The sequence below is a fragment of the Triticum dicoccoides genome, chromosome 2B, assembly GCF_002162155.2.
Source record: "Triticum dicoccoides isolate Atlit2015 ecotype Zavitan chromosome 2B, WEW_v2.0, whole genome shotgun sequence".
NCBI lineage: Eukaryota > Viridiplantae > Streptophyta > Magnoliopsida > Poales > Poaceae > Triticum > Triticum dicoccoides.
In genome coordinates, this window is record NC_041383.1 from 815,565,766 (window position 1) to 815,579,212 (window position 13,447).

The 13,447-nt window shown below is 47.4% G+C and overlaps 1 protein-coding gene across 1 annotated transcript; it reads right to left on the reverse strand.

Moving 5' to 3' along the window:
- Nucleotides 1-268: 268 nt before the first annotated feature.
- Nucleotides 269-3,140, reverse strand: LOC119368977 (PI-PLC X domain-containing protein At5g67130-like). The gene is made up of 7 exons (XM_037634065.1): nt 2,925-3,140; nt 2,685-2,822; nt 2,501-2,599; nt 1,994-2,294; nt 1,663-1,886; nt 1,502-1,588; nt 269-1,410 (listed from the first exon to the last, which is right to left on the reverse strand). Exons 1-7 carry the CDS (start codon nt 3,138-3,140, stop codon nt 694-696), a joined length of 1,782 nt encoding a protein of 593 aa, XP_037489962.1. The 3' UTR covers nt 269-693.
- Nucleotides 3,141-13,447: the final 10,307 nt, after the last annotated feature.

A 13,447-nucleotide genomic window follows, 5' to 3' on the forward strand; every position in this document is an offset into this window, starting at 1 on the left:
AGTTCACAAAACTAGTGAGAAAAGAATATGTTGATCGAATGTTGTGATGGTTATGATCAGATGGTCATGCTTATGCTAGTGATGCTTACATATAATCCAAATGTTGATCGAATGTTGTATTGGCGCGAAAAACTCCATTGATGCAGACTACATCATATACAAACTACCAAATGTAATCTCGGTCAAGCATGCTTAATCAGATGCAGGCTCCCAATAAAGTCTTGGCTCAACATGTCTCAGCACATACAAGGCTACCAAACAACTGCAGTTGCATGTATTCAGCACATCCGCACTCAGCATGTCTCAAAGGGTAACATCCATGCTAGGGTGAGAACAGCTACCAAACACACCCTCACTTTGTATACTTGATGCTACTTTGGAAAGCTCATAGTATAATCCCACCAACAAAAAGAAAAACTCACCACATTTAGTTCAGTTTACACATCTGTGATCTGACAATAAAAAAGATAGAGAGAATCAAAGTACCACTAACTATTTGTGCATGGCTACCCACCGATGATGAAAGAGACATGCTGATGGCATCAGTACCATGGAAAAGATTGAAAAACTATCAGCTTGACTATACGCCGCCATTGTACAAGTAGCGGGCTGAGAAGTGCATCTACAGATCTGAGGTCGGCTCCGTATCCAGCACAGTCGTTCACCTCCGACGGAGTCTCGGGTGACCAAGCTTCAAGACAATGAGATCAACACGAGCAACGCGGTCCCGATGAGGGAGCTCCGGCGTGGGGTCTTGGGCCGGATCGCCGCGCTGGAGCTGTTCTCCGCCTCGGGATGTGTCGTCGGTGTCGGCGGTTCTGCTATGCTCTTTGGAAGCGTTCTCTGTGGTGCCCCGGTGTCTGGAGTACCATTCGGAGATGCTTCTGGAGCCATCCCTTGATTTGGAGTACTGTTCGAAGACGCTTTTGGTGTTGCCCCTTCATCTGTTGTTGTACTCTCTGGATCGAGTTCATCTACTGACATCACATTGATCGTGCTCTTTGAAGACTTCTTCTTTGGAGACTTCTTCAACAATGACGATGACGGGGAGGAAACAGAGGGCGACGATAGTGGGGAGAGGGTCGAAGGCTTAGCAGAACCCAGAGAGGGCCATGAAGACGGGGACAAGGAAGGTGACAAAGCTACAGATGTGGATAGAGAAGGGTCCACAGTCGAATCCATGAAAGAAAACAAGGACAACGCGGCCGACGAAGACCACGACCGTGACCGGGCTGGAGCTGCAGAGGGCGACGAAGACGGGGCCATGGATCGTTTTGAAGGCGGTGACGAAGCCAATGGCAATGATTTCGGCGAGGAGGAAGCCGAAGGTGGGGAGGGTGACGGCGGTGACGAGGGAGGCGAGGACAGGGTTGAGGACGGCAGCGCGCATGTTCCAAATGAGGCGTTTGCCTGCAATTTAAACATATGTTAGTCGGTACAAGATTCCACGGTTGCAACGAACCTCGTACTACAAACATATGGCTTAGACGTGGATGGATACCTTGCAGTAGGCGATGCTGTCGCAGCCGCACTGGAGGCGGCCGTTGGCCACGTCGGTCGCCAGGGGGGCGCCGCCGCCGCTGCTCCTCTGCGCGTAGCATGCCATCGGCATCACAATGAGAATGCATGTGCAAAAGCCAAAAAATAAACTAGTGTAGGTACCATGTAGAAGTCGACGGCGATGTAGTTGGGCCATCGCTTGGCGGAGGCGTCGTAGCAGGCCCTGAGCTTGGAGATGAGCGGCGCGGAGTTGTTGACGCAGGCCCAGCTCTGGCTGGGGTTGGTGGTGAAGAAGTTGAGCAGCACCAGCGACAGCGCCTTTGAGTCCATGGGCTTGGACTCGGCCCGCTTAGGGCAGGCCCCCACCACCAGCCCATCGCCCCCGTCTGCACGCACATTTATTTTATTTTTTTTCTTTACGCAGGAAGAAATGATCCAAGGTGATGGATCGAGATTCGAGAAGAAGAAGAAGAAGGAGAGAGGTGACACGTACATTGCGTCTCGAGGACGTAGTCCCACTGGAAGGCGGCGCCGTCGGAGCCCTCGCGGCCCTGCTTGGAGGTGAAGACGAGGAGGCGGTGGTTCTGGGCGATCATGTCCTTGAGCGGCGGCCAGTCGGCGCCGTCCTTGGGCATGGTGGCCGGCGGGAAGAGGTACTTGGTGAGGCCGGCGGCGGAGAGGGCCTTGCCGAGGGCGCCCGCGCCGGTGTACTCCTCGACGAAGAGCGTGACGACCTCGTCCGGGTTGGCGTTGAGGAAGCCCTCCACGTCCTTGAGCACCTTGGACGCCCGTTGCTGCATGCATGCAGAAGCAGAAGCGGCACGTACGTGCGTGCGTGCATGGTGATTAGATTAGAAGGATGAGAGGTACTCCCTCCGTTTGGAATTACTTGTCTCGGAAATGAATGTATGTCTAAATACATCCATTTCCAAGACAAGTAATTCCGAACGGAGGGAGTACTAGTAGGCCGATTATATTGGTGGGTTGCGTGCGCACGTACGAATGCGGTGATCTCATAGCATTTGCCGCCGAAGGAGTGGCAGAGCCAGAGGTCGTTGTTGTAGTCGTACGTGTCCAGCATCAGCCCCCTCACGCCGTTCTGCATGCATCCATCGTCCGTCCACGTTGTTGTAGAATTCATTGAAAGAGAAGAAGAAGGTGTAGGTAGGTAGGTGGGTGGGCACCTTGAGCTGGTCGGCGACGGTGTCCTCCTGGTTGGGCGTGGAGAGGACGGGCGTGCCGGAGGGGGAGGTGGTGCCGGCCATGGCGAAGGAGTTGTGCGTGGTGAGCCACGTGTACTTGTTGAACGGCAGCCCCGTGCCCTGCGACGCACACGCACACGCATGCACGTTACGTCGGACCCGCGGAACCTACCTACATTTACGAATTGAACCAAGGAAACGCGCGCACGCATGGGCACGTACGTGGGTCTTGGGGTCGACGGGCGTGATCCGGGAGCACACGGCGGCGCCGGCCCCGGCGAGCGGGGTGCAGGTGGCGCAGCGCATCCCGTCGCCGCACGGCGACTGCGAGCCCGCCGCGCACTTGTCGCCCACCAGCGCGGCCCCCGAGGCCGTCCCGGCGACGGCGGCGACAATCACGAGGAGGAGGAGGAGGAGGGTGCCGCTGCGGCGAGCCATCAACCCGACGACGGCGACGGCGGCCATCGCTCGCTAGCTCGCTATGGGGCCGGCCGGTGGAGAGAGAGGGAGAGGGATAGGGAGGAGAGGGAGGGGTGGTCGGGACGGACGTAGCGTCGGGGCGGCGTGGTCGGGGGATGAATTAAGAATGTGCGCGGGCGGGGCGCGCGCGGAGGCCGGGGGCACGCACGCGCGCACGGACGGACGTGCCGGGAATAGGAGCGGCCGGCAGCTCAAGTTGGTACGCGTATGCATGCATGCGGTTCACCGGTTTGGGCTGGCTGGTGCGTGCGTGCCGTGCCGTGCGTACGTCCGGTCAGGCTAACTCGCCCCATGGTACGAAGCTGTGGGACGCGCCGGCAGGGAGAGGGAGAGCGACCTGACACGGGACCAAAGAAAAACAAAACAGCGGCGAGTGGGCGTCATGTGCGGCGGGCATGCATGCTGCCATGCTGGTGAAGGTGGGTGGGTGGCTCCCCGTCCTGTCAGCAAGGAGGGAGGCCACTGTCCAGCCGGGCCAGCTCGTCCTTTTGCGACGCATGCACCCTTCTTCCCTCCTCGCTTTATTTTTATTCAATTCATTCCACGGAATAGTACTCTACTACAGGCAGTGAGTGAGTCACCTTTCACTTTCAGGTCCACGTCCATTCCATCGATCATTCTTCGATCGGTCGAGCTGTACGCGCGTATCCAAACCCCTATCTACCTTTCTCTCTGTTGCATGCTATACACCTTTGTGCATGCTCCTTTTGCGTGTCTAGTCCTCTCATGCGCGTCATGTCTCAAAGCAAGAAGAAACGCGTACACGTGATCGACCCACATCACCTCCTTCTAGCCAGATTCTGTCCCCGCACGGTGCAAACCAACAGCGCCGCCCCCGCAAAAAAAAAAAAAAAAAATCACCGGCAAGGGTTCTCACAGGAACTCACCCCAAGGCATGGACGTCACGGCTCTCCACGCGGCAAAATTTCGTGTTTTGACCCTTTTTGATACAAATTCAGGATCTGACCCCGGTTCGGAAAAAAATTAGGATTTGACCCTTTTTCTTACCGCCAAGGTCTCTGGCGATAGGGTTAGACAGTCTACCGTAAGGCCCCTGGCGGTTGGGTACTAATCCACGTCAGCACGCGGAAACGGCCGTCGTCCCCCTCCGTCGCACCCTACTGCCAGAGCACTTGGCGGTAGCCTGTCTAACCCTACCGCCAGGACCCCTGGCGGTAGGGTCCGGGCAGTTATTTCGCCCGCGCCCCTGCCCATCTCCCCACCCCTCCCCCCGCCCCCATCGGCAGTTTCTCCTTTCTTTCTCCCCCAAGTCGCCCCACTCTCCTTTCTTCACCGTTTTGGCAGATCAAGATGGCCCCGAAGAGAGGAACGTAAGCTCCTCCGATCCCTCCAATTAGTTTTTGCAAACTTGCTTCCGATTCGACGCATTATTTGCTTGAAATCCCTCATATTTTTGAACTTAGATTGGATTTTTTTTTACCTAAGATTGTTTTAGCTTGATTGTAGTTCTAGTTCTTAGTTCTTTAGTAAGTAGTGGTATTGAATATGAGCTCTAATCAATAGTTCATATGTTAGTGTGAAGATGAACCCTAGTTCATAATTTTTTTGTTAAAAAAATTATGATGTAATGCATATGGGAGGACTTGATTGTAGTTTTATGATGCATGTTGATATGATGATATGAAGATGTTGTTTGGAGATAATACATTGAAGATGAATGTTGGAGGATTTTTTTTGGTGATATGATGCATGTTGGAGGATTTTTTTTTGATATGATGCATGTTGATATGATTTGATCCATCATGTGTAGTAAATGTTGTTGGAGGATTTTTTTTTTATATGATGCATGGTGATATGGTTTTGATATGATGCATGTTTATGTATGCTTATGCTTATGATGTTTTTGTTTATGAAATTTTATTAAGGCGGCCACCTCTTGCGGACAACATCGGCCCACGGTACTCCATGCTGGACTGGGCATTCGACAAGGGTCATCGTGCCCGTTTCATAGAAAACGGAGAGGTAAGTGATATGAATGAAATATTGATCAAAGTTTTCGGATTGATGAAATAATTTCCTAACTTTTGGCGTTCACTTTTTGACAGATGCTCCAGCCACTGCGCATGAGGGGTCACGGGGTTCATGGGCATATGGACTACGACAAGTGCTACGCGCCGTTCTTCAAGAGAGCCCGACTGTTGGGTTTCGTGTTGCAGTTCAAGCGTCAGCCGCCGACGCTTGTCCACGCAGCTCTGACAGCTTTGATTGACTAGTGGCGACCGGAGACCCATTCTTTCCATCTCCCATGCAGAGAAATGACGGTGACCCTCGAGGATTGGTCGATGATTACTGCCATGCCGATAGAGGGTCATGCACTGACCGGGCGAGTGGAGAGGACCAACTGGCAGGAGAGGGTTACCACCCTCATCGACGGCTGCCCCGAGGCTAAGGGTAACCGTACATCCGGTGTGTCGTTTCCCTGGCTCTCGGAGCACCGGAAGACATGCCCCCAAGGCACCGATGAGACAACTGTGGAGTGGTACGCGAGGGCCTACCTGTGGTATCTTCTTACGGAGGTCGTGTTTCCAGACGCATCTGGGAACTCTGCCAACTGGTCGTATATGTTCTTCCTAGCCGACTGGGATGCAGGGTACAGTTGGGGGACTGCATCTCTCGCCTACCTATACCGTTCGGTAAGAGAGTATCTAATCGCCTACCTATGAAAGTATGTCCATAACATTTTGTTATATCTGATCCTCATTTGATTTTTTGCAGCTTGACGACACAACGCAGAGGACGGGAGACAAGTCCAATGTGGGTGGATTTGTCTGGGCCTTCTTCATTTGGATGTGGGAGCGGCTGCCGGTGGGGCGTCCTGAGAAGCTGCCAAGATGCCCATGGGGTGCCTATAGCAAGGACGGCGACGAGACTCGACACCCCACCGTAGCTTACGAGTGGGACGTTGTCAAACTCTACACAGGCCTAAACAAGACTTCGTACAAGACCTACACCAACGAGTTGGACGCTTTGACGCATTGGCAGGTATATGAACTCGCTCAACACCTTTCTCTTTGATTCCACTTTGAACCGAGAGAGTGGGAACTTACCAACATATATGTAATAGGTAAACTGGTGGCCGTATCATGATCAAACGTGGGACTTTGATCTGAACGTGATGTGCGATGAGGACCGTGGTCTTTGGCGGTGCATCCTGCCCATGATCTGTGTGTACGCCATCGAGTGGCACTTGCCACACCGCGTGGCCACGCAGTTTGGGGTGTATCGGCATACCCCACCAGGCCCGCCTACCGATACCGGCGGCCACGCGCTCCATATGTGAGCACTTTGTTCTTCGTGCCCATGATTTCATTGTGTGGCAACTTTCTTATGATGTTTCTTGTGGCCTATGTCTTACAGGATGAGCCGGCAGAAGAATCAGTCGATCACAGACTGGGGAGAGGAGCATAAAACTCATGTGACAGAGTGGAACCGATGGAGGTACCGGAAAGACGGGGAGAGGAAAGTGACTGACTGGGATGCTTACCTGGACCGACACATGAAGTGGTACGATGATGGCCAGAAGCACCGTCTTCGTCTCAGGCCTCGGTGGACGGCGGAAGACATCGCGGAGCTAGAGAGGGATGACCCCGAGGAAGAGGCCTACCAGACCGGCATCAGAGACATGCACAGTGGATCTAGGGAGTTTGCACCCCTCATCATGAGAGTGGTAAGTTTGAACCGACGGTTGTATTTAAATTATTGTATTCGTCATCATGACTGACTTATGCCGTTGCAGTCTGGTGAGCTGAATAGATGCATCTTTGAAGCCTCAGATGCACTAGGTGATGCCCCCGGGAGCTGATACGTCTCCGTCGTATCTATAATTTTTTGATTGTTCCATGCCAATATTCTTCAACTTTCATATACTTTTGGCAAGTTTTTATATTATTTTTGGGACTAACATATTGATCCAGTGCCAGTTCCTGTTTGTTGCATGTTTTATGTTTCGCAGAAACCCCATATCAAACGGAGTCCAAACGGGATAAAAACGGACGGAGATTATTTTTGGAGCATTTATGATTTTTGGGAAGAAAAATCAACGCGAGACGGTGCCCGAGGGTGGCACGAGGCAGGGGGCGCGCCCCTGATCGTCGTGGGCACCCCATAAGGCGGTTGACGCTCTTCTTTGGCCGCAAGAAAGTTAATTTTTGGAAAAATATCTGAGTGAAGGTTTCAATCCAATCGGAGTTACGGATCTCCAGATATAAAAGAAACGGTGCCAGGGTAGAATCTGGGAACGCGGAAACAGAGAGAGACAGAGAGATAGATCCAATCTCGGAGGGGCTCTCGCCCCTCCCACACCATGGGAGCCAAGGACCAGAGGGGAAACCCTTCTCCCATCTAGGGAGAAGGTCAAGGAAGAATAAGAATGGGGGGCTCTCTCCGCCTTGCCTCCGGTGGCAGCCGGGGGCCATCATCATCACCGCGATCTACACCAACACCTCCGCCATCTTAACCAACATCTCCATCACCTTCCCCCATCTATATTCAGCGGTCAACTCTCCCGCAACCCGTTGTACCCTCTACTTTAACATGGTGCTTTATGCTTCATATTATTATCTAATGATGTGTTGCCATCCTATGATGTGTGAGTAGATTTTCATTGTCCTACCGGTGATTGGTGAATTGCTATGATTGGTTCAATTTGCTTGTGGTTATGTTGCTGTCCTATTGCACCCTCCGTGTCGTGCAAACGTGAGGGATTCCCGTTGTAGGGTGTTGCAGTATGTTCATGATTCGCTTATAGTGGGTTGCTTGAGTGACAGAAGCATAAACCCGAGTAAGGGGGTTGTGGCGTATGGGATAAAAGGGACTTGATGCTTTAATGCTATGGTTGGGTTTTACCTTAATGATATTTACTAGTTGCGGATGCTTGCTAGAGTTCCAATCATAAGTGCATATGATCCAAGAAGAGAAAGTGTGTTAGCTTATGCCTCTCCCACATAAAACTTGCTATCAGTCTAGTAAGGTAGTCAATTGCCTAGGGACAATTTCACAACTCCTACCACCACTTTTCCACACTCGCTATATTTACTTTATTGCTTCTTTATCTAAACAGCCCCTAGCTTTTATTTACGTTCTCTTTATTATCTTGCAAACCTATCCAATAACACCTACAAAGTACTTCTAGTTTCATACTTATTCTAGGTAAAGCGAACACTAAGCATGCGTAGAGTCATATCAATGGCAGATAGGACTTGAGAGAATATTTGTTCTACCTTTAGCTCCTCGTTGGGTTCGACACTCTTACTTATCGAAAGAGGCTACAATTATCCCCTACACTTGTGGGTTATCAAGACCTTTTTCTCGCACCGTTGCCGGGGAGTCATAGTGTGGGGTGAATATTCTCGTCTGTGCTTTTTTGCTTTATCACTAAGTAATTTTTATTTGCTGTTCTTAGTTGTTTTTTATCTTTAGTTATGGATAGGAAACGCAAAATACCAAAAAACTTAGTTGTACATACTGAACCAATGGTTGAAGAACCACTCAAAATCTATCACACCCCTGAAGCTTTTTACTTGGATCATCTTCGATCCCTTTGTGCTCGTGCCGAAACCCCCACTAGCTTAGTTGAGGGAAAATCTTTAGATGAGCATGCTTGTTATGTGCGACATCGTATATCTGAAAAAGGGAAACTTTTACTGGATCAAATTCATCGATTGCAATGCTATGCTTGGAATTTATGTGAAATATATGATTTTACTTGCTATTCTGAAAACCCTAAGAAACACCTTCCCTACCAATGTGAGTTTAGTGATAATGGAATCGTATCTTCGTATGCTAAGGGTGTTTATAATTACTATGATGTTCAAAAAATTGAAGAATTTGTTGCTTTTAAGGGTGCTTATGAAATTGCTTCTTTGATTGAAAAGTATGATGCTACTCTCTACAAATCTGAAAATTTTGCCATATTTAAATATTGTTATGATAATTATGCTTCTAATGCCTATGTTAAACCATATATTGAGGACTTCTCCGATGTCCAAGAAGAGACTAATATTTTGCAGGAGTCTATGGAAGAAGGAATTGAAGAAACTGTGAGCTCATTGGATGAAAAAGATGATGAGGAGAGCAAAGAACAAAAGGAGGAAGAGCGGATTAGCTACCCGTGCCCACCTTCTAATGAGAGTAACTCTTCAGCTCATACATTGTTTAATTTCCCTTCGTGCTTACCGAAGGATGATTGCTATGATGATTGTTATGATCCCGTTGATTCTCTTGAAATATCCCTTTTTGATGATGCTTGCTGTGCTTGTGGCCAAGATGCCAATATGAATTATGCTTATGGAGATGAACTTGCTATAGTTCCTTATGTCAACATGAAATTGTTGCTATTGCACCCACGTATGATAGTCCTATTATCTTTTTGAATTCTCTCGACTATATTATATCGGAGAAGTTTGTGCTTATTAAGGATTATGTTGATGGGTTGCCGTCTACCATTGCACATGATAATTTGGATGAATATGATATGCATGTGCTCGCTGCTCCTACTTGCAATTATTATGAGAGACGAGTTATATCTCCACCTCTCTATGTTTCCAGTATGATAAAATTGCAAGAAACTGCTTATACTATGCATTGGCCTTTACTATGTGTGCATGAATTGTTCTTTTATGACATGCCGATGCATAGGAAGAGAGTTAGACTTTGTTGTTACATGATATATGTTACTTTGTGCTCACTACTAAATCGCAAATCATTGTTAATTAAAATTGGCTTTGCTATACCGTGGGATCCTGGTGGATTCATTACTTGAGCACTATATGCCTAGCTTAATGGCTTTAAAGAAAGCGCTGCCAGGGAGACAACCCGGAAATTTTAGAGAGTCATTTATTTTTGTTGAGTGCTTTCATATAGTTTAAAAACAAAAATAAAAATAAAGAGGGGAACCCAAAACTTTTCAAAAAGGAAAGTGAAAGTGAGAAAGACAAGCATTGTTGAAGTGGGAGAGCTCCTTGAACTTTGTTCATGCTCACGGAAACTTTGTGAATCTTAATTACAGAAACTTTTCATCAAAAATAATTATCCCCTTGTAAAATTCCATTGTATTATAAAAATAATGTGCCAAGGTTTGCCTTTAGGATGTTTACAATGCTTGTTGGTTTGTGCGGTGCAGGACAGAAACTTTGGCTGTAGTGCGCGATTTTACATTTTTTACTGGAACATCAAATGGTTCTGATTATTTTTGCACTGTCTTTATGTACAAATTTTTTATTTTTCCTAATTTCGGTAGAAATGTTTGGGTACCATAAGTATGGTGAATGTTCATATTGCTACAGACTGTTCTGGTTTTGACAGATTCTGTTTTTGATGCATAGTTTGCTTGTTTTGATGAAATTATCAATTTCTATCAGTGGATTAAGCCATGTACAAGTTATATTAAAGTAGCTATAATGCAAAAACAAAATATGAATTGGTTTGAAACAGTACTTAGAGTAGTGATTTGCTTTATTATACTAACGGATCTTACCGAGTTTTCTGTTGAAGTTTTGTGTGGATGAAGTGTTTGATCGAGGAGGTCTCGATATGACGAAAAGGAAGAGAGGCGAGAGCTCAAGCTTGGGGATGCCCAAGGCACCCCAAGTAAATATTCAAGGAGACTCAAGCGTCAAGCTTGGGGATGCCCCGGAAGGCATCCCCTCTTTCTTCAACAAGTATAGGTATGTTTTCGGATTCGTTTCATTCATGTGATATGTGCAAGTCTTGGAGCGTCTTTTGCATTTAGTTTTTACTTTTCTTTTTTGCACCATGCTAGTATGAGATAGTCCATGGTTGATTTATAGAATGCTCATTGCACTTCACTTAAATATTTTGAGTATGGCTTTATAGAATGCTTCGTGTGCTTCACTTATATCATTTGAAGTTTGGATTGCTTGTTTCTCTTCACATAGAAAAGCGCCATTTTAGAATGCTCTTTTGCTTCACTTATATTTGTTGTAGTGTGGGCATATCTTTTGTAGAAAGAATTAAACTCTCTTGCTTCACTTATATCTATTTAGAGAGAAGACAGGAATTGGCCATTCACATGGTTAGTCATAAAATCCTACATAAACTTGTAGATCGCTGAATATGATATGTTTGATTCCTTGCAATAGTTTTGCGATATAGAGATGATAATATGTGGGAGGTACTAGTAGATGGTTACGTTTATTAAGGATGTTGGTGTTAAGGTTTGTGATTCCCGAAGCATGCACGTATGGTCTACTAACTATGTAACCAAATTGGCGCGCATTGTATTTTGATTGTTTATCTTTGCGTGAAGGTCGAGGGCGCGCGATGGTTAACTCCTACCAACCTCCCCCCTAGGAGTATGCGTGTAGTACTTTGTTTCAAGGGCTAATAAATTCTTGCAATAAGTATATGATTTCTTTATGACTAATGTGAGTCCATGGATTATACGCACTCTCACCCTTCCATCATTGCTAGCCTCTTCGGTACCTGCTACGTCTTGAGCTTGCGTTGATTTTTCCCGAAGAGGAGAGGGTGATGCAGCAAGTGTAGCGTAAGTATTTCCCTCAGTTTTGAGAATCAAGGTATCAATCCAGTAGGAGGCTCCTCAAAAGTCCCACTCACCTACACAAACAAACTGAGAACTCGCAACCAACGCGATAAAGGGGTTGTCAATCCCTTCACGGCCACTTGCGGAAGTGAGATCTGATAGAGATAGTATGATAAGATAAATATACTTTTGGTATTTTATAATATAGATGCAAAAAGTAAAGATGCAAATAAAAGTAGATTGGAGGCAAATATGATAAGAGATAGACCCAGGGGCCATAGGTTTCACTAGAGGCTTCTCTCGAGATAGCATAAGTATTACGGTGGGTGAACAAATTACTGTCGAGCAATTGATAGAAAAGCGAATAATTATGAGATTATCTAGGCATGATCATGTATATAGGCATCACATCCATAACAAGTAGACCAACTCCTGCCTGCATCTACTACTATTACTCCACACATCGACCGACTCCTGCCTGCATCTAGAGTATTAAGTTCATAAGAACAGAGTAACGCTTTAAGCAAGATGACATGATGTAGAGGGATAAACTCATGCAATATGATATAAACCCCATCTTTTTATCCTCGATGGCAACAATACAATACGTGTCTTGCAACCCTTTCTGTCACTGGGTAAGAACACCGCAAGATTGAACCCAAAGCTAAGCACTTCTCCCATGGCAAGAAAGATCAATCTAGTAGGCCAAACCAAACCAATAATTCGAAGAGACTTGCAAAGATAACTCAACCATATAAAAGAATTCAGCGAAGATTTAATTACTATCCATACATAAACTTGATCATAAACCCAAAATTCATCGGATCTCGACAAACACACCGCAAAAAGAGATTACATCAAATAGATCTTCACAAGAGAGGGGGAGAACATTGTATTGAGATCCAAAAAGAGAAAAGAAGCCATCTAGCTAATAACTATGGACCCGTAGGTCCGTGGTAAACTACTCACAACTCATCGGAAGGGCTATGGTGTTGATGTAGAAGCCCTCTGTGGTCGATTCCCCCTCCGGCAGAACACCGGCGAAGGCTCCAAGATGGGATCTCACGAATACAGAAGGTTACGACGGTGGAAATTGTGTTCCGGGTGCTCCTTGGATGTTTTCGGGGTACGTAGGTATATATAGGAGGAAGAAGTACGTCGGTCGCCGCCCGAGGGGCCCACGAGATAGGGGGCGCGCCCTAAGGGGGGCGCCCTCCTATCTCGTGGCCGCCTCGGCTGCTTCTTGGCTTGCACTCCAAGTCCTCCAGATCACGTTCGTTCCAAAAATCACGCGCCCGAAGGTTTCATTCCATTTGGACTCCGTTTGATATTCCTTTTTTTCGAAATACTGAAATAGGCAAAAAAATAGCAATACGGGCTGGGCCTCCGGTTAATAGGTTAGTCCCAAAAATGATATAAATGTGTAAAATAAAGCCCATAAACATCCGAAAGGGGTAATATAATAGCATGGAACAATAAAAAATAATAGATACGTTGGAGACCACTACTGGAATCAGCTACTTTGCCATCTGCCTGCTCTTTGCCATCAGCTACTGAAAAGCACACGACAACGAATTGGCGGACGACAAAGAAGCTCTTTGCCATCGGCCGGATCTTTGCCGTCCGCCAGCTGACGGAAAAGAATCTTTGCCGTCAGCTGGCTGACGGCAAAGAGAGAGGTGGCCCCCACCCCCCGCCCATTTAGAAAAAACTTAACGCCCCACCTCTTTGTCGTCCGCTA